Source organism: Carassius gibelio, chromosome B7 (genome assembly GCF_023724105.1).
Source record: "Carassius gibelio isolate Cgi1373 ecotype wild population from Czech Republic chromosome B7, carGib1.2-hapl.c, whole genome shotgun sequence".
NCBI classification, from domain to species: domain Eukaryota; kingdom Metazoa; phylum Chordata; class Actinopteri; order Cypriniformes; family Cyprinidae; genus Carassius; species Carassius gibelio.
The window spans coordinates 26,000,504-26,022,743 of record NC_068402.1 but is presented as its reverse complement, the minus strand read 5'-3'; the positions used below and the strand labels follow the sequence as shown (position 1 = coordinate 26,022,743).

Below are 22,240 nucleotides of genomic sequence, written 5' to 3'. Positions count from 1 at the left end.
TGCAGTCAAGAACTTGTTAAACAAGACTGCAATACATTTCCTGTATTTCCATTCCTCACAGCCTTGTCGAAAATAAAATATGTAGCTACCCTGACGAAGGTCAATGGAAAACCTATATCATGTGCATGTGGTCAACATCAAGTTCATTTATTCTGGTTTAAAACGGTTACAGATTTTGCTTTCACACTCAAACTCACACGAACCCCTAAAAACTGCTCTAAAATAGTGGTCTCTTCCCCTGTACAGTAAAAACTATACTATTTAAAAACTTTATGATATCACTGTACAGCACAGGCGCCACTAGGCAGGAAGTCCTGGACGTAGGTAGCCACAGCTTTAGTGAGGTAAGTCATGGTGCCAAAGCGACCGCTGGGTGCAGTGTCACACAGGAGGCGGCAGATGCCCGTAGAGGGATCCTTCTCTAAAATACTGTCCTCTGCACCAAGATCCTTCTGCAGCAGCAAGAGAAAGGAAATTAATTGACATTTGATGATAATAAATACCAAGGGAAATCATGTTACTGAAAACATTTGAGATAAATGCCCATACCTGGTCCTTGTAGAACATGTCATTGGCAATGTGAACAATCTTCTCTACGTGGATGATACTGCCTACGCTTTGAATGTCCACTTCAGCCAGCATTGTAAGCACTAGGATGCCTTCGACCAGTAGCTGCCTATATTCAGGCTGGGGGACACGGTTCAGCACCCTTTCCACATGTACTGCAAACTTTATCTCTCCCGGGGTCATCTGGAGAGAGGGAGAGAAGAATTACAGTCAGTGCCACAGAAAGCAATGAGAGGAACTGGTGAAATGATTTTTAAGACACTTTTAATCGTCCTAAACCTCTCTTGTAGTAGAAGATGGGAGAACATAGCCTTCTATTGACAGGCCGTGACACTATGAGCAAAAACACGAACAAAAAAATAAATTAATAGTAGTGTACTCTTCTACATAAAAAAATGTATACTATGAATTTTACAGTCTATTTAATGTTATTAGCATAACAATGTCCTCTTTAAAATTCTTCCAACCTTCTGCAGAATCCTCCAGACTTTTTGAAAGAAGCCTACAGGAACTCTGTTGAGCGCACCATCAAGCCTTCTTCTGCGCAGCCACTGGCCCTGCCGACTGTCCCGAGACGCATCAACACTCATTGAGCTGTCGAATTCATCAATTGAAGGCATCCGGTACATCTGTAAGTCACATTATTAACACAGGTCAACAATCTGTGAAAATGCTTGGTAGTAAGACATACAAACAACAACATTATGTCTATTAGGCAACGAATAAAAACAGCTGTTGATTTAATAACTAAATTACAAGTTGGACACCCCTTTGGCTTCAGAACTTGTAATTCAAGTATTGAACACTACTCAAGACATGAAGAAAATGTATATCTGTTTAAAAAAAAAAAAAAAAAAAAAGGGGTGACTGGGAAGGTATGTGACTTCATTCTGGTGTTTACTGACACCAAGTTTGACTTGATTTAATAATATAGTTAAGAAGTAACATCCTGGTATATGGGAACATCATTACAGAAATGTGGTGGGAAAGTGGAGCATCTAGTTTATTATAATAACTTTATGTTTCTTGGCCAAAGAATGTGTACAGAGATTATGTATTTTTGTAGGCTAACCCAAAAGTTATGTTCAGGTTTATAAATATTGAAACCTAAATACAATAGTTTGTAAGGGTGCAACTATAAACACAGAGGATGTGTGGACTAATAAAAGGCTGACTAGTAGCAAGTCGATAGGTTTTCCTTTTCAATGCTGAACAGGTAAATTTATCTACTTACTAGTCTGCCTTTTATTAGTTTATCACAGCTGTTATTAGTTTTAGTTTATCACAGCTTACCCCTGACTCCACATGCTCAGCATCGAAGGATTGACCAAAAAATGTCTACAAAGGGAAAAGACAGACACCAATGGGGGTGGTCAGTTTTATGAACTTCCTACAGGACAAAAAATTATATTATATTTCCATCACCTGTGGAATTAAACACATTGGCATGCACCTTCTGACCCCATGAAACCTTTATATTCCCCTTTATGTAAAAGACAGATTCAAACTTCAGATGTACCAAGGATTTCCTCCCACAGCATTGCGATAATTAACTGCCAAATTAAGCAACTAATGTCAGTTTGTATCTTCACTTTGAGTTGAGTTTCTAAAGTTAATTTAAGATTAGACCCTTACATGAGACTGAGTCCCAGCTCATTAGACACATCACCTTACTTTGGATCGACCATGACAGTCATAGTTCTTCTAGCTGAAAATATTTAAAAACTATTAAACACAGAGTCGTGACATATATGCTCGCTATAATGTTCACACAACTTAATTTAATTGTGCCTTTGTAAAATCTGCCCTCTGTATGTTTTTGTCTCTGTAGTCTGGATGTGCGGTCACCTACCATCTTCATGTCACTCTTCAGTTTGCTGATGCCTGCACGCTCACTCTTGGTAGCACCAACATTGCCGACCTCGTGGATGGAGATAACAGGACTGGTGCCCGGCTCAACTGAACGAACTGAACAGCAAGCATGCACACATCCAGACAACCAAACCAATTATAGAATATTAGCTATCAATGCTAAACTTACATTTTTTATATATACTCACCACTTCTTTCAACACCAAATTCTTTGCCACTCAAAATGTGGTGGAGAAGATTCTTCAACTCGGAGGGACTCAGTTTCATCAGACTCTCAGTTGCCTCCTCACCTTTGACACACACATATTATTTTGCTTAGAAATGAAAAGCACATTCTAAAATGCTCTATGAATTCATGAATGATAAATGCAGTACCTGAGCAGTTCAGAGAATGGGCCAGCTCAGTTGCCATAACTTGAATGATGAGGCCAATCCTCAGCCGAAACATCTCACTGAACAAACTGGGCTGTGTTCTGATGATCATTGCTAGATACACTATGATCTCCTAATGCATGCACAAAAACAAACACTTATAAACAAAAACAAAAATGATCTCACACAAATTAAAAGATCAAAAGACATTTGATACTACTTTAGTATAAGACCGATTCTCATTAATAACTAGTTGCTTATTAGCATGCCTATTATTAACATATTGGCTGTTTGTTAGTACTTATAAAGCACATATTCTGCATGACCATATTCTACATCCCTAATCCTACCCCGTTCCTAAACTTAACAAATGTCTTACTAACTAATAATAAGCAGCAAATTCGGGGTTTGAGGAAAAAGTCATAGTTAATGGTTTGTTAAAGTGTTAGTTCACCCAAATAGCAAAATTATGTCATTAGCCCTTTTCGGACGGGACTAGTTTTACAGGGGGTCATTAGAGAAATCTGCGTTTCACAGACGTACTTGGTGATTTTAATCCCGTCCGAATCTGCCACGTCTGTGTTTTTCTCACACAACCTCTGTGATAATTCCAGAGCAAATTACCTACCATTTTTCAGCAAACTCAGTGATCCTCTGAGAAAACTAATCCGGTCCGAATGCGAATGTCTGTGATTGCCGGTGATATTTTATTTCACAACACGTTTCCATGTGTGTTTTGGCCAACGTGAATTACCGTAGATGATCTTACCGTGCGGATGTTTGATATATTTGCTTAGCAGCAAATAAATAAGAATAAAAAAAATAATAAAATCAAGAGCAAGATGTTAATAACTGTTAATACCGGCTATTGTAATATCAGCATCAGGTAAGATTACTCACTTTCATTTATGTACTCAGTTACATAATGTTTTAATTACATTTAATAAAAAAAAAAGGAAAACAAGTTAAACTAAAGGAACCACACATTAAAATGGTTTTTGCTATACTAGCCATTTAGTATTTATTGTGTAATAATACTAATGGCAATCATTCTGAATGAATGCAATGCACGCATACAGAGCGAGTGATCTCTGTGACGCCCAGATGCACAAATCAGACCCTCCCACCTCTGTAATAAACACGGAGATACTAGTCCCGTCCGAATTGGTACATGAAAATCACAGACGTCAGGTGGTACGAATCGAACCTCAAACGTAGTTTAGAAAACTAGTCCCGTCCGAATAGTGCTATTAATAACTTACCCTCATGTTGTTCCAAACCCGTAAGACCTCCGTTTATCTTTGGAACACAGTTTAAGATATTTTAGATTTAGTCCGAGAGCTCTCAGTCCCTCCATTGAAACTGGCTCTGCTCAGTGTTCATCTTCAGTTCTCTTTTCACAGCAGTTCAGTCAGTGTACTGTTTGAGTCAATGAATTCCTCGGTTTGTTTTAACTCAGAGGGAGGGTCAGCCACATTAAAAAAGTTAACAGCTTAAGTCATTTGTGGATTAATGTGTATTGGAGACGCGAACAGTTTTAAACTATTCAGTATGATTTGGTGAACTGGTTCAAAAAGATCCGGTTACATCGAATGATTCGTTCGCAAACCGGATATCACAAACTGCTTTGTTATGAACTCTCTCACAACAGACACCATGGCCGCGGGAAGTGGGGGTGCTGGGGGTGCTGCAGCACCCCCTAGTGACGAGAGGGAGATTAAAAAAAAAGTAGGCCTATTAAAATATTTGGAACGCGCTTGTAACATTTATTTTTTTGGCAACAAGTGTGGGATCAGCTTTGACTAGCCAAGCAATTGTAAGTAGTACATTATAGTATTTTTTTAAGGTGGTGGGGATGGAGATGGAGAGTATTATTTCGTTCGTGTGTTCTTTGTGTAATGGTTGTGGAGAACTGTTAAATAACGTTTAAATAGTAGGGCTGGGTATCGATTCAGATGTTCCAGATCGATTCGATTTCGATTCACAAGCTCTCAAATCGATTCTATTTCGATTCTCGATTCGATTTCGATTTTCGATTCGATTTTCTATTAGAGCTGTAATCGGGCCTTAAAAGTTAAGCCCGATATGTCCCGAGCCCGACACGTACATTTTGATTGACAGCTTTTTAAAAGCCCGAACCCATTTACAACCCGACATTATTCAAATGTATGCAGCACACAGCTCTTTTGCCTTTTGTCAGGAATGAGTCATTTATACATAGTTTAACATAATTTATACATGACTAACGTAATAGGCCACTTGGAAGTTTGAACAAAGAAATAAAATAAGTCCTCTGTAACATCGTAACATCTCAGCACTCTATAAATAGCCCTAAGGTATAGGCTAATTTAGCATATAAATAGGCCAACGCACCAATAAAAACAAGTCTTTCTTAAAAAATTTAATTAAGATAAATTATAAATTAAGATGGGTATTTGGCAATAACGAAATGAATTAAGATAAAGGCTCTGCCGGATTTGCTTCGCCATAGCAGCTGACATAATAAAATAATAATGCCAACATTAGCTTATATAGCCTACTCTGTCTACATTATGCATTTAAGACTCAAGTAATATTTAGTTATTATTTGAAAAACATTTACTCACCAAGATTAGGTAAGGCCTAAGTGTTTTTGTGGAGAAAAATGATTGAATCCACTGTAGATGGCTTCAGCGCGCTCCTGCGCTCACTGATGGTGCGTCATTATTCACTTATTATTCTCATTATAAACAAGGTCAAAACTTTTCCAAACCTCAGACTTTGCTTTAGTTGCTGGTGCTACCAAAACGTAATCGTCAGAAGCTAGCCTCCGTTTCAACTACTCAGCATACATTTTCGCATCTTTCTCGCGCTAATCGAAACATTACATGAACGCTCATTTACTGCACAAGCCTGAGCCCGGCCCGATTGGATCGATTGGCAATGGGATTATTCACACTGCCTGAACATGTGCAATTGTGCTTTTGAAGACAACTGACCACGCGCACCTGTCCGCGCGGTTGTCTGCTCAGACTCGGTACACACTCTCCGATGGCGATGTTTACATCAAGCCTGCATAGCGGTCCATAGCGGACTCGAGGACGCAGAAAGTATAAGAAGCTTTAAGATGCAGTCTGTAAGACGCGAACGGGAGCATGACCGGACGCACATTGCAGAAAATGGAACCACTGCTTTAAACTGAATGAATGAATGATAGGTTCGTTGGTAACATCGCACAAGGCACATAAGAGGGTGACATATAGTGGAGAAGATTTGTAATTAGATTAACGCTAATCTTACGTTCAATGTCTGCGGAAATAAATATGGAAAAAAAATCAATTCATGGCCTTTGAGAATCGATTTTGAATCGACCACATTTTAAAAAACGATTAATCGAAAAATCTATTTTTTTACCCAGCCCTATTAAATAGTCGGAGATTCCTTGTGGTTTGTGTAAAAAGGTTGGAGATGGAGACAGAAAGCTTTATACTGTGCGTGTTTTCTTTGCGTAATGGATGTGGAGAACTGTTCAATAAACAAATTGCTTAAATAGTCAGAGATTATTTCCTTGTGGTGTGCGTAAAAAGATTTTGGAGTTAATAGAGTTGCGTGTGACATAAACGTGCAGTGACTCAAGCCAGCTGACCAAATCGATTGCATTGTTTTAGCGTTATTGTGAAGTTTGATTAATATTATATTTTGTTGTAATATTATTTGTTGTATCTAAATGAGTTGCATGTATGTATAGGCTATCTGAAATTGTAATGAAAGTAATTATTTCGTTTTTTTCGATTATTAAACTATTATTTAAACTATTATTTCTGATTCTGCTTCTGCTTCAGATTAATAGCGCATTGCGCGTATCTGAGAACTGATGTCTGTGTGTTTCAGACCCTGGCTGGCTGTGCACTGAAGTGTATATGACAATAAAGTAGTAAATCTCAATGTATATATTTTTAAAATGTATTTTAAATAGGCCTATAGGCTCATAGGTTTTTTTTAAAAAAAATAATAATAATTCACAGCACCCCCTGTTCAAAATTACTTCCCGCGGCCCTGACAGACACGGAAGAGAAGACAAAGCTGAATAAAGTCGTAGTTTTTGCTATTTTTGGATCAAAATGTGTTTTCGATGCTTCAAAATATTCTAACTCACCCTCTGATGTCACATGGACTACTTTGATTATGTTTTTCTTACCTGTCTGGAGATGGACAGTATACCGTTCAAACAGCTTCAATGGAGGGACTGAGAGCTCCATTGACCTAATTTTGCTATTTGGGTGAACTAACCCTTTAATAGCGAGACTTGTGCCATAAAATACAGTGCCTAAACGTTTTATAAGCAAGGCCTGAATGGAAGCAGTACATACAGAATTTAATAGAAAGCTTTATAGAATTTGAGACGTTTATGAAATATTTTGGCTAATTTGATGAGTCTGTGCACCATCCGTATGAACATATTAGTCTCAATAAGTTTACAGATTCTGTGTGTGCTTGGTCAAATAATTTTCAGAAAGTACTGTTCATAAGTTTAGGGTTGTTAAGATTTTTTTGTGTGTTTTTGAATGCATTTCGATTAACTAGAAATCTTTCGTAAGAACATAAATGTCTTTACTGTCACTTCTGATCAATGTAACACATCCTTAATTTGTTAAAAGTATATTTTACTGACCCCAAACTTTTGAACAGTATTGTAAAACCATTGTATGTTTTCAAGTAACCTGTGTGAGGATGGCAACAGTAATGTTGTTCTCGCTGGCTTGATCAATAAGTAAGGCCAGTTCGTCAGGTGGCAAAGGCCTGCAGAGAAACATCCAGATCACTCACATGCTAACAACATAGTACAGCATTTTGGTGTCATCTGCACTGTGAATGACTATGAAAACTCACGCAGTAATGGTCTTCTCTCTGGGCTCCGGAGGTAAACCCACTGTCAAGTGCTTTTGATGAGCCAGCAAATCTGAGCAGGCCTACAAACATGACCATCAGGCAAAATACAGAACAATTCATGAATGATATACAACACATCCTGTGCCAATCTAACAAAAAGAGCATATGTAACATTTCTGGGATAAGTGGAATGCAAATATCAGCCGATGTTATAGTTTCTTTTCCACAAGCTTGCATTTAGATCTTTACCCAGTCCAGTTCCTCCACTTTCTTGCGGAGCATGCCTGAAATCATACGGATGAGATCCCAGCAACGCAGATCTCCAGCCTTCTCATAGAGCTCCAGCAGCAAACTCTCGACAGTGATGACTTTCCCATGCAGCTGAGTGTCCCAGTCCATTCCCCTGTGAGAACACACATTAGACTGAATACAAAAAAAAAGTACAGACAACTCTTATAACTTTGATTTAAATATGGCATTGGACTTACTTGTCTTTGAAAAGGATGTAGAGGATGTCTGCCTGGTCATGAAGGCTCTGGGTATCTTTAAACACCTGGACTAATCCACTGTAGTCAATGTCACCATGAGTGTCCCGAGGCAGGTTACACTCAGAGGACACAAGCACCTCGGGACTCTACAGAGATCAATGAAACATTAAAAAGGTTTTTGTCATCTCAGTTTTGCAGTTTTAAAAGATCCTTTGTGTGTTTGTGCATATACACACATGACTTGTATGTTGTCCTTGGAAATCTTTTAGATTAAACACAGGCTGAGGGGAGTGGAAAAGTTTATTGGGAAGATACATGTTCACATCTGAAAACAGACAAGAAAAAAAGCATCAGGTATCTTGAACTGCTAATTTGCAAAAGCACTCTTCACATAAAACTATACAGTTAATCTTTTACACTATTTTAATGTAACATCCTCTCATGCTTGCATCTTTACTACAGCAGTGATATACAAGCAAAAAGACAAAGCTAATCAATTTTGCAATACATTGTAGATCAATTCCATTAAAGACTAGTTGTTGCATCCCTAAATATATATTAGGCCTCAACAAGTATGATTTCAGTTTGAGCACGGTATTGGTTGATATTGGTTCAGCTTACTGTGGATTTGGAGCTCCTTGGCTTTGTTCATGAGAGACACCATCTCACACGTCTTAGAGGCTGCAGCCTTGAAGCCACTCACTCCTTTTGCCTGTGCCTCGTCTCTGAACCCCCGCTGAGGCACTGCTGAAGTCAACAGCTGGTCTAGGTATTGTGCTAGATCATCTGTATCTGAGAGAAAAGGGTTAGGAGTCAGGATTTGAAAAAAAAGACATGAGAAAAAGAGTTTGTTGGACTGGAGGCGACAATAAACAGCATGACATTCAAGGAACATTTTTTGCAATGCAGCAAACTAAAGTGCTTTTGTGACATTACAGCCTACAGTCAAGTGTAAATGCATTCCTTAGAGAATAATTCAAGCTTGATAAACCAGACTGTTCATTTCGAATCAATCCTCCATTTCATTTCTCACCAGAAATGCCATAGACCCTTGATTAAAAGGCAGAAGAAATGCATACATTTTGAGCAACATAATGCTGTTTTCACACTGCAAGTGATCATTGCAAATGATCAAAAAAATAAATAAATAAATAAAAAAAGATCACAAGGATAACACAACTTGCAATGATGGCAGAGAAAAAAACAGAATAGTCAGGGATGTTTAAATGTTTCCTGCAGATAATTCTTCATTATGCAACCTGTTTAAATCATTTAGTTACAAGGTATCCATAAAGACTGGATTCAAAGAGATCAAAATACATACAATTTGGGAACTTTTACACAAAAAATGTACCTAAAAATTAAAATTAAATGCGTGAAAAAAGGAAAATGCAAATGATTCCTAATAACTAATATAATATCAAACACAAAAAATGAAGAATTTATCAATGTGTGCTATTTATATCACAAACCTACATCAAGAACTTCATCTCCAAAATGACCAGCATCAGTATTTGACCAATTCAGAAGTCATCATCAAACAAAAACTCTTCATTAGGATATTATTTCCCCTTACCATCATTGAAGCTCAGGTCATGCACAGCACCTCTAAAGTTGTCGTCCTCAACATCATCATCTTCATAACAGCCCCTATTGGAGCGTGTCTTACCACTATCGAGGAAGCTCAGATGAGCGCAACAAGACGTGGTCAGGAACTCAGATAACTTGCCGGTCTGGATCCTAGCAAAATTGAGAGCATCAAGCAAGTAAGTGGAGACGGTCCTTGAAAATGTATTGTTGTATTGTTGATGACATTACATTTATTTATAGCCTGATTGTCTTACCTTGCCCCTCCAAAGTACCCATCCTGTAGTTTCTTAAGTGTAGCCAGCACAGCAGGGTCCAAGTCTGTGTGTTCATGGTCTAAGAAGTAACATACAAAAAAACTGAGGAAAGAACTTCACACCTCACATTTAACATTTATTGAGATGACTCCACATTATCGGAGGTGCCTGTTTTCACTCACTAAGCATGGTCTGGGAAATGGGAAAGGTGACAGTAGGACGACCGGTCATCCTCCAGCGAGAGGAGAGGTAGGACAGGTCAGTCCGCAACATTTCCACGATCATCTTGTTGTCAAGAGCCAGATAGAACTGCTGATGATCTATGAACTACAGGGAAGTAACACAAACAGAGAAATTAGGACGAATAATGTGAAGACAAATAATGTAAAGACTGAGAATATGAAAAACATTGGGCATTTAGCATATATTTAAAAAACTGTGATCATTTTTCTCTGGCTTTCTGCCTCAGCAAAAGCCTCAAAATGCCTATTTCAGCACATTATGAAGAACCTGAGGTGTGAAGCTAAAGATGGTGTTGCGGATGATGTAAAGCTTGGAGGTTCCTAACACACCAATCCTACGGTAAGGTCTGCCGGTCAGCCCCAGTCTCTCATTACGCCCTTAGAGAAACATAAACACACACAATATAAACTAATTACATTTTTTTTCTGAAAAAAAATAAATAATTTATCAGCATTGAGTTTAAAGAAAAGTAAAAAAAAATAGCATGTTTTGCATTTTTTCATACTAGTGTCAACTGAGACCTTATGGTGTACCATTTCCTACCTAGTCTAGCATAAATATGGCTGAGAACTCGAGATGGTTGCACTCTGAGTGGGTGGATGTCTGCCACTGTCTCCACATAAATCCCATTCTTCTTCAGGAGTGCCTTAATATCCTCATTCTCAGCAAGGATGGATACTTGTCAGAACATAATGCAAACACATCAGGGTAAATTTCAAACATGCAATACATAACGTGGAATCAAGTGTAAGTCGTAAAAAAAATGTTTTAAATAAAACACACCTTGTACAACAACATCTGGTTTAGGGATGGTAGAGAACCTGCGGTTTAAAGGGTCTATCTCTCCAGGAGCCAAAAAACCCTGAAATGGTAAGAAAAAGAGCATTTTGAGGTGTTTAACATACTTTCACAAATATAACTTGGTACAAAGCTTTCAAACAAGACATATAGCAAATACATGACCTATAACTTCTCACCTCTGCTAAAAGATTGCCCAGGACATATAGGGACTGGCCCCACTTCAGAGGGCACTTTCCCATTGGGATCCTCTCCACTGTGTGTGGATTAACATACTCTTCATCCACCTGAAATCATTTCAAACGTTAATCCAATGATACTTCATTGCTATTCAGATTTTAAAGAATAATGATCAGTTTAATTGGTTATTTAGGAATCTCTCACCTTATCTGGAGGAACACTATAGAGTTCAGGCAGCAGCCATATTCCATCTTTATGTTTGATCATGATCCCTTCCAGAGCATCCCGATACTCCTGAACCTGAGAGGACAGAAATGTGGAAATTCAACCTGCCTGCATCTGCAGCACAAACTTATTTTCAGCCACTAGAAAGTCTCTCTCAAGCTTTATCTTTGCTGAAATCTCTAGACTGGATGGAATTAGAGTTTAATGTCTATCATACACAAGACCATTTTCTGTGAAATCTGCCCAAAATCTGTATATTTTGTGATATTAGTATCTTAAGCCACATGTTGAAGCAAATCAAATAAACAACATAATGCAAAACATATTGTAATTGGTTTGCAAGGAAAACATCTCATCACCCATATTTCCAAACTGGCTAAAAGGTCTGGATGAAATTACCTGCTCTGGACTGTTGATAAAGATGCCGTCCAAGATCAGGTAGGTCCAGAAAAGTGGCCACTCACATTCAATGTTTTCAAAAAGTTTCAGCTCAGCAGATTCATAGTACAGCCTGTTGGGGTCCTATTGGGAGAAAAACAAAGTAAATTCCAATTAAAAAGAATAATTTAGTTTATTAGATACAGTTTGTCTATTTGTTAAATACTGTGTGATGTACTGACCTCTTTAGGAGTTTTGTGACCATCTCGAAGGAAACGACAACAGCCATATCTTCCCTACAGACAAAAAGAGATGCAAGGGACAAATATACCCCATCCTACAGTGAGAGACAGACAGCTGTTAATAAACAAGTACCTCGTGTCTGAGATCAAATCCTAACCTGAAGCTTGGAGATAATTTCCTCCTTAGTGATATTGACTAACTCCATGTCTTCCACAGCAAAAGCTGGATATGAAATGATGGACAGGAGGCCAGCATCCACCTCTTTAGATGTTGAAGCTCTGGGCAAGATGGAGCTCAGAATGGACTTGAGTGGAGATGGTAATCATTTTAATATTTTTTTATCAAGTCAACTGGTGATGAAACACATGCATAGGAAAATTCTGAGCACTATAACCTCCATAGCCTCACCTGGCAGTGCTGGATATCGTCTGCTAAGATATGAACCACAGAGTCAGGTCCCCCTTTGGCCCCAAATAGATTCAAGTCATCTAGGGCTTCGAGCGCTGCCTGCAGTTACAAAGGGTCCATTCAGGGGCTGTTACAGTATTCTGTCCTGGCAAGAATCTCAATTGAACAGTCACAACAAAGCCAATATTCATCCAGTGTGCACTGAAATCCAGGGGCACAGACGACAAATTAGGCATAACATCCTCTGCCAGAGATGACCTTTACTCTTATGTTCAGTGTTAACATAACTGAGGCTGCCACAATTACATTTTTTCAGATTTTCTCAATTCAAACCAGTACATTGTATTAATTCAAGATTAAGGGCTAGTTCCCTGATCTTAGAATGGTACTCAGATTTCTAGAACCAAGGAAGAACAACTAGAACCTTTCTCCTCTGTACAAAGTGTCACAATAGGAACAAACAGAGATGACACAAGATGGCAGGGAAAGCCAGGAAGTAACATTAATACCAGAAAGGCCTTGTTGAGGTTACATTGGGTCACATTAATATGCGTTGTTCACGAGTGCACGGCATGAACACCCCCTCCCCATCATGCCATTCTGAGAATTCACAGCTGCTCAGAAGAGGACTGACTACATTAAGTAGAAGTGTGTGAGTGTGAGAGAAAGAGAATGACATTTCTTTTGTCTATTTTGTTTCATTAAACTCACTTTGGCCATCCCGATTGAGCTGGCATTAAGCTCGGGGATCCCCTGATTGGTTTTGTCTCCTCTCTCCCACATCCCATAGTCCTGAATAATCATAGCAGAAAATGCCAGTTAGGGACACAGAGTGTCAATTACAGACTAAAATGACTAAAACACACAAATATATAAGGTCTATGTGATCCATACTAAGTGACTTACAGCCACTTTGTATGCAGATTCAATATAAAACAGCAGATTTTGGACCACATCCACTTCGTCCTGAGTGTACACAATGTGCAGCCCTAGAAGGACACAAGACAAGGCAAAGGATATGTGGGATGTTAGTTAGACATGATTAGTTTAGGTGCTGTACAATCATAACAAAACGTTGACAGAATTAGCAATACAAGTAACTCATAAATAAAAATTCTGTCATCTGTCTGTCAATCTGTTTGATTACGGTAATCCAAAAAGTAATCCATGCGAATCGAGTGGATTAATTCGATTGCATTGTGCTTACGTGTATGGAGCCAAAAGAGTCTCAATAAAGATAAATGCACACACTACATTCACATATGCACACACAGGATTCATAAATACACACACAGGATACACAAATGTGCACAAAATTTACAAATGCACACACAAAATTTAAAAAGCACAGAAGATTCAGAAATGCATACAAAATTCAGAAATACACACAAAATTCAGAAATGCAAACAACATTTACAAATGCACTCAAGATTCACAAATGCACAGAACAAGATTCAGAAATGTATTTCTGATGCACACACACATATATCTTGATTTACAAACTGCTTGCGGTCTGTGAAAATCACTGCATTTGTGTGTGAATTTTGAGACTCCTCTGACTTGGCTCAAAACTCAAATGCATGGAATGATCAGCAACCAATCAGATATCTCCCTTCTTTTAGCCAATCACAAGAATGCACTCCACGTGGTTGTTTACTTATAAGCCAATCACATGAACACGTTCACACAGCGAGATATGCTTGTGGTGCGACATATTATAGCCTACTTATTTATGAAATTGTATGAAAATACAGATGTTTAGATTACAATTCAGGTTAATTTTTTATTATTTTTTACAAAATATAAATGTAAAAATGTCTCAATACATATAGCCCAGACTGTGACTGCAGAAAAAAAGTTAACCATGGATTCATAAATTTGCAATAGGCAATTATTTCATTTTATTGAAATATTTTAATGAAAGTAAAAAAAAATTTTTTTTACACCTTTTTTAATATTTAAATATATCTAAATATTCTTTTGGATGCAATATAGAAGTCACTTTAATTATAATATTCGGTCCCTACATGAAGAGAGAGTCAGTGGTCCGCTGCGAGAGGAAGTGACTCTCCGGCTGGGCAAAGTGAGTCACCGGCTGCGTGAGGAAAGGGAATCGTTCGCTCAACTTCGCTGGGTGAGAAAAGTGAATCGTTCGCTGAGGAAAGGGAGTCGTTCGCTGCAAGAGGAAAGTGACTCTCCGGATGCGGAAAGTGAGTCACCTGCTGCGCAAAGTGGGTGTCCGGCTGCGCAAAGTGAGTCACCGGCTGCGTGAGGTAAGTGAGTCGTTCGCTGCGTGAGGAAAGTGAATCGTTCGCTGAGGAAAGTGAGTCGTTCGCTGATTGAGGAAAGTGAATCGTTCGCTGAGGACTGTGAGTCGTTCGCTGATTGGCTTATAAGTAAACAATCCCCCATGTGGGGTGCATTTTTGTGATTGGCTCAAACAAGGGAGATATCTGATTGGTTGCAGATCATTCCCTGTTTAAAAAAAGGCATTTGTGAAATGCAGTGAATTTCACAGACCACAAGCAGTTTGTAAATCAATATATATGTGTGTGTGCATCAGAAATACATTTCTGAATCTTGTCCTGTGCATTTGTGAATCTTGAGTGCATTTGTAAATGTTGTTTGCATTTCTGAATTGTGTGTGCATTTCTGAATCTTCTGTGCTTTTTAAATTTTGTGTGTGCATTTGTGAATTTTGTGCACATTTGTGTATCCTGTGTGTGTATTTATGAATTATGTGTGTGCATGTATGAATCCTATGTGTGCATATGTGAATGTAGTGTGTGCATTTATCTTTATTGAGACTCTTTTGGCTCCATATACTTGTTCTCATGTATCGAGCAAGCAAGTTTGAGCCTCAGTTTACCTTTTGTGATGGGTTCCACGTATGTCTGTTGATCAAAGTCTATATAATCTTTATTATTTATTCGATAAATAATACTTGTGCAAGCCTAAGAAGAACACTTTTAGAGGAAGATGTGAGTGCCCCTAAGAGGTGAGCTCTAAAGTGAGACCTGGAGTACCTGAGGCAGTCATCTGAGCCAGGAAGAGGAGATAGACTGAGGTAGCGTCGAGCTGGAGATGCCCCCACTCCTTGTCCCCCACCACAGCGGCACAGGTCTTAGAGTTGTACTTGCCGTGGAGGCTGTCCAAAGTGCTCTTACTGTATTTGAACTTCTCCACTTTGTCCAGCTGCATTGATAAAATGTAAGAGGATGAGAGAGAGCACTTTAGAGCACAAAAGAACACTTCAGACAATATGTAATAGACAAAGTGACACAACTGAAGTGGGTGCGTATGAGACTGACAGATAGCATAACTATGTACGCACATTTGTATATTTGTGTGGACATCATGTACAGTACAGTTCAAAAGTTTGGGGTATGTAAGGTTTTGCTTTTTCTGGAAAATGTGATATGTTCACCAAGGCTGTATATTACTTTGATCGAAAAAAATACAGTACAAACTGTAAAACTGTAAAATAGTACTATAATTTAAAATAAACATTTTATAATTTAATATATTTTCAAATGTAGTTTATTTCAGTGATGGCAAAGCTAATTTTGCAGCACCATTACTCCACTCTTCAGTTTCACATGATTCTTGAAATGATGCAGATTTGGTGCGCCAGAAACATTTCTAATTGTCAATGTTAAAAACAGTTAGCTGTATAATATTTTTGTGGAAAGTATATTTACATATATTTACGTATAGATATATATTTTTTTCAGTATTCTTTAATAATAATAAAAAAAACATTATTTGAAATAGACTTCAGAAGGGTAGTGTATGTATGCATGTTTACTGTTTTATGGCCTAAATTACAGGCAGATTGGGAAATAAAATGCAACTGAAAAAAGGAAGGTGCTATAAATGCATGTTTTGCAATGTACAGACTAGACTAGCTGTTTTATCTCTTACTACTACTGTCTCTTTTTTATTTGTTAAGCGTATAGTCTGAAGGCTGAGGGTTAATGGTGGGCAGTACCTGTCGCATGATGCACTGAAGAATTCCCCTCATTAACTTCACCACACTCTGAAAGAAGAAAAAAATAGATCAAGACACACAGAATGCCTCCAAAAACAACACTTGGACACATGCTCTACTGTGACCTTTCAGCTCCTATTTAATAGCACAGGCAAGAGTAGCAAGACACTTCAGCGCAACTGTAAAGAGACAGACTTCACTGACGCATACATGCATTCTTTGGAAGTAAATAATACCCTAAAGTGGTGAGTATTTTGGTATGCTTTTAATGTAAGATCATTCAAATAAAACAACATTTGCCACACATGCTCATGTGATCACAAATATTCATCCAGCAGACCATAATTAGTAGGATTATGTATAATATGTTTTTCTCATGAACAGACGTTGTTACTGAACAAATATCATAAAAGCTGTACTGGATTAATACGAGAACTCACTCAGTTCATTCAGGTAACAACAGAATCAATACCAACACACTGCCAAAAATATTATAAATCCCATTTTGTACCTGCTCAAGCTCATAGGCTTTAGCCTTGTCTTCATCGCGGTCTGCGTTCTTCCTGTAAGCCAAGCCGAGAGCCCAGACAGACAGGATGCTGTAGACATTGTCCCTCACCCAGGCATCAGGCTGCTCTTTACTTGCTGGTAACAGACCTGTCACTGGGTCCTACAAGTTATCAATACAGCTAGTTAAAAATATCCAGTGCTACAGGTACTGCACTATATGTATAATAAATATGCAAACATTGCTTTTACCACATAAACACAAACACACATACATACTATAACTGTATACATACTGTATATATATATATATATATAGTACAGACCAAAAGTTTGGACACACCTTCTCATTCAAAGAGTTTTCTTTATTTTCATGACTATGAAAATTGTAGAGTCACACTGAAGGCATCAAGGGCTATTTGACCAAGAAGGAGAGTGATGGGGTGCTGCGCCAGATGACCTGGCCTCCACAGTCACCGGACCTGAACCCAATCGAGATGGTTTAGGGGTGAGCTGGACCGCAGACAGAAGTCAAAAGGGCCAACAAGTGCTAAGCATCTCTCGGGGAACTCCTTCAAGACTGTTGGAAGACCATTTCAGGTGACTACCTCTTGAAGCTCATCAAGAGAATGCCAAGAGTGTGCAAAGCAGTAATCAAAGCAAAAGGTGGCTACTTTGAAGAACCTACAATATGACATATTTTCAGTTGTTTCACACTTTTTTGTTTGGTATATAATTCCATATATAAGTCCACATGTGTTAATTCATAGTTTTGATGCCTTTAGTGTGAATCTACAATTTTCATAGTCATGAAAATAAAGAAAACTCTTTGAATGAGAAGGTGTGTCCAAACTTATATATATATAAATTGTAATAATATTTCTAAATATCACTTGTTTCATTGTAGTTTTCATCAACTTAATACACTGGTGAGCATAGGATACTTTTTAAATAGTACTGTATACTCCTGTGTAAAAACTTACATTTGAATTTATTTTCATGGGCAGTTTTCCCTTGTGAAGGTACATTATTTTATCCACATAAAAACATGGAACATGTTTTTTACTTAAAGGGATAGTTCACCCAATAATCAAAAATCTAAAACTCACCCTCATGTTGTTCCAAACCCATGAGACCTCCGTTCATCTTCAGAACACAGTTTAAGGTATTTAAGATTTAGTCCGAGAGCTCTCAGTCCCTTCATTGAAGCTGTGTGTACGGTCTACTGTCCATGTCCAGAAAGGTAAGAAAAACATCATCAAAGTAGTCCATGTGACATCAGAGGGTCAGTTAGAATTTGTTGAAGCATCGAAAATACATTTTGGTCCAAAAATAGCAAAAACTATGACTTTATTCAGCATTGTCTTCTACTGGTGAATAACTACTGGTGATCCGAAAACCGATGCAACCGGTTCTTGACTCGTAAACGAGTCAGTCTTTTGTTCGTGATCTGGTTCTGCTCGGTGTTCATCTTCAGTTCTCTCTTCACAGCAGTTCAGTCAGTGTACTGTTTGAGTAAATGAATTACTCCGGGATATTGGTTTGTTTGAACTCAGAGGGAGTGTCAGCCACATTAAAAAAGTTAACAGCTTAAGTCATTTGTGGATTAATGCGTATTGGAGATGCGAACTGTTCCAAACGATTCAGTTCAATTTGGTGAACTGGTTCAAAAAGATCCGGTTACATCTAATGATTCGTTCGCGAAACGGATATCACAAACTGCTTTGTTTTGAACTCTCTCTCACAACAGACACGGAAGAGAAGACAGTGCTGAAAAAAGTAGTCGTTTTTGCTATTTTTGGACCAAAATTTATTTTCGATGCTTCAAAATAATCGAACTGACCCTCTGATGTCACATGGACTACTTTGATGATATTTTTCTTACCTTTCTGGACATGGACAGTATACCGTACACACAGTTTCAATGGAGGGACTGAGAGCTCTCGGACTAAATCTAAAATATTTAGGTCCTATGGGTTTGGAACGACATGAGGGTGAGTCATTAATGACATAATTTTGATTATTGGGAGAACTATCCCTTTAAGTCAAATACTTGAAATAAATCTAGAATTAAATCGTAAATACTAAAACACACTAACCCCTGGTTTCACAGACTAGGCTTATGCCTAGTCCCAGACCAAAATGCAAATCTGAGCTGTTTCAACTGAAATAAATTTGCAGACTGATATTAAAATTTAGTTTTGTCTCAAAAGATGCAGAGAAGTAATATTTCCCCCCAAACCACGTTTATATATATCAATAAAAAATGACTTAAATGTCCTGATTGAACTACGGCCTAATACTGGTTTACTCTAAGCCCTGTCTGTGAAACCAGCCCTATAATGAAATAAATTAAGATAGATTAGTAATTAAAAAAATTTTTAATCTCTGCCCCTCATTAGCATACACGTGTAGACTTGATATTTTATACATAAAAATAGTAAGTTTTTAACACAGCGTTAAACACTAAACTGCACTACTCTTTTCTCTGCACGAATACAAATTCAAGAACTATGCCAGATCAAAAATATCTACATATAAAGAATGAAGACGTGCTTTAGTGAAGCTTCAACAGCTGAAAGGAGTCCGTGTGAAGTGCAGACACTCACTTGGTGACGCAGAATAGTATGATGAACTATCCGCGCGTAGTTGTCAAGTTTAACTCCAGAATTGCTGCGACTCCTCATTTTAGGTCTTAGCAAGTTTGCGAAAAATCTTTATGCTTCAAAAACCGCCAACATCCTCCTGCAATAAACCAATATGAATATTAAAAAAAGGAGGTGAGCAGCTGGACGAACATGAAACCAAGTTGTCAGACGGTTGTTTAGAAACGCTCGCGCTGCATGACCAAACACTGTGACATGCAGTCTCTCTCTTTCTCTCTCTCTCTCTCGCAGTGTTTACAATAAATGCTTTTTTCCGACAAAGCTCGGATAGATTCCGTGAATATAAACAAACCTGATCACGTAAAGGCAAATTCCGGAAGGAAAGTAAATTACTCGTACACACTCGCGATTATGTTACAGTCTGCTGGGAGGATCTTCCTACTTTTCAAAATAACATCAGTGAGCCAACTGCGACATAGCGACAAACTTTTTTTTTTTTTTTTTTTTTAAGGAAAACCGTTTATTAACTATTCATAAAAAGCTTACTGTGATGGAGTAAGGTCGTAAAAACTTTAAACTAAAAAACAAATAATAGTAATAATAATACACATCTTGTTAAAATAGTTCCTTACGTCATCTGCATCCGTGTATCCATATTTCTTTTGCATTGACATGAGTAGGCTGTCTACTGATATTTGGACAAACAAAAATAAATATTTGGCTTTTTTTATTATACCGTTTAAGAACGAGAGTTAAAAATTCACAAACAGATTTAAAGTTTAAAAATTATGTTTAATAATTTATCTGATGCAAGAAAGAAAACAAATTCTATATAAAGCAATTAAAATCCATTGTTAATTCCCTTGTTAATTCATTTGAATGAATCATCCCACTGACAATTTATGTTTTAAATAATCTCCTTAATTGGTTATTTTCTTGCTATTATGATTGTAGCAGTAAGCACACTTTGTAAATCATCAGTAGACCTATGTCTAATTCTTTGTCATAGTTTTCTTGTTTTGAAAAAAAAACGCACTATGAACTGGTTTTGCACAAAATACTTTTTATGTACTTTTTAACATCAGTAAAATCACAAGGATGTGTGTCTCGTACATGTCCACTTAGTGGCAGTATAGTCACATCTTAACGTGTCTGAGAAAGCTTTTTAAATCTACTTGAAGGAATAGTTTATTTGTTCATTTCTTTGTTTACTTACATCTCATCTTGTATCCTCTGAGTTTCAAGAATAATTAGGCTGTTTTGATTTTGTTCTGTCTGCTCCATCCATCATCATCTCAGAATGTCACACACCTCCATCTCAGCTCTAGTTCTGTAAGGTGATCAGTATCCACAGCTAATCTTGGCTTGTTAGTTTGTTGTGTAAACCTAAACTCATTTCTGAAAAGTTATAATCCCATTGGGATGTTTAAGATGATTCATTTTTTTAAATCCTTGCCTTTTTACATAAAAAAGTATGCAGATGTGGTTTTAAAAAAGAGAGAGCAAAATTTATATTATATTTATATGATCACTTTTCAGTTTAAAACTGTCAAAACAAACCACCTTACACACCTTGTGCACTTAAATTTTGCACATATATACCTGTACATAAATAACTGCTTTTTGTAAAATACCTGCCTACAATTGTCAATTTGTATATTGTCATTCCTTACCTACTTTTTGTATTTTTTGTATTCTTTTATTATGTGTTTTATGTTCTGTCGCTGTCATTCTGTTGTACTGCAGAGTTTCTATCACGAAAACAAATTCCTCGTATGTGTAAACACACCTGGCAATAAAGCTCATTCTGATTGAGTCTGATTTTTTATTAAACATCATCATGAAAATGGTAAAAAGAAAGCCATATGGCAAATCAAAGTCCATCACATTTCCACAAACGTAAGTAAATACATGAATAAGGTACACAATGCCATACACACAAACATAAAACACCATCATGGTAACTCATGACACTAAAATTATGCAATAAATATTCATTTAACAACATAAATTGCAACAAACTCTACCTCTGCAGATAAGGAAATTTAACATTAGCCAATTAACAGTTTTTGCTGTGACATTTTTACAGTCTTTAAAATTACAAAGATTTTTTTACAGTGTAGAAAGAGGTTTATTTTCACTGCTCTTCATGAGGTATGGGTCATCTACTAGTGTTTAGTATTTACACCAGTCAGGAGAAATGACATCGATCACTTACTTGGGTTCGGTGAAATCCAGATTACTTTGTCACTCAGACTGTGTGTGAACAGCACACCGAGACTGAGTGTTGAGCTGCTGCTCAAAATCTTACATACCTCACCATATGACTTCATGTGTCGTGATCTTAATATCTCTTGATCCATCTGTCTGGCAACAAAATCGTCAATGACTAAATCCCAGAAAAAGAAGAAACTTTTACTTTTGTTGTGTTTGTTGTCTTCTTAGAATCTGATTTATGTGTCTCTGAACTTTAGTCCCTGGTCTGCACTGCACATGCTTGGCTAACCTCTTTGAGGTCTACCATATCAGCCAAATGACTGCTGTGTGCTGCATGTGTCTCTCAGAAACCCTGATGACACCACCGAGGCTTGCATGACAAATTTATAACAGTGATTGACATCCAACTATTCAGGCTAAATTCACAAATGT

General features: G+C 37.6%; 1 protein-coding gene across 4 annotated transcripts; it reads right to left on the bottom strand.

The window, feature by feature from the left end:
- Positions 1-126: 126 nt before the first annotated feature.
- On the bottom strand, positions 127-21,883 carry LOC127962557 (phosphorylase b kinase regulatory subunit alpha, skeletal muscle isoform). Of its 4 annotated transcripts, XM_052562170.1 has the most exons (34): positions 20,808-21,883; positions 19,595-19,730; positions 17,329-17,565; positions 16,990-17,148; positions 16,479-16,526; positions 15,514-15,682; positions 13,394-13,476; positions 13,199-13,279; positions 12,488-12,586; positions 12,237-12,383; positions 12,079-12,132; positions 11,858-11,980; positions 11,438-11,533; positions 11,233-11,340; positions 11,039-11,117; positions 10,799-10,933; positions 10,523-10,632; positions 10,195-10,339; positions 10,013-10,091; positions 9,745-9,908; positions 8,790-8,960; positions 8,405-8,493; positions 8,169-8,314; positions 7,930-8,083; positions 7,681-7,760; positions 7,512-7,590; positions 2,815-2,944; positions 2,628-2,729; positions 2,420-2,535; positions 1,861-1,905; positions 1,035-1,196; positions 847-900; positions 550-750; positions 127-452 (listed from the first exon to the last, which is right to left on the bottom strand). In XM_052562170.1, exons 5-34 carry the CDS (start codon positions 16,509-16,511, stop codon positions 279-281), a joined length of 3,408 nt encoding a protein of 1,135 aa, XP_052418130.1. In that variant the 5' UTR covers positions 16,512-16,526; positions 16,990-17,148; positions 17,329-17,565; positions 19,595-19,730; positions 20,808-21,883; the 3' UTR covers positions 127-278. The 4 variants fall into 4 exon arrangements, 2 of the variants coding, with proteins under 2 accessions (XP_052418130.1, XP_052418129.1); XM_052562169.1 differs by lacking the exons at positions 17,329-17,565; positions 20,808-21,883 and adding an exon at positions 19,944-20,072; XR_008154600.1 differs by lacking the exons at positions 127-452; positions 550-750; positions 847-900; positions 17,329-17,565; positions 20,808-21,883 and adding exons at positions 2,237-2,275; positions 19,944-20,072 and having other exon boundaries at positions 1,106-1,196.
- Positions 21,884-22,240: the final 357 nt, after the last annotated feature.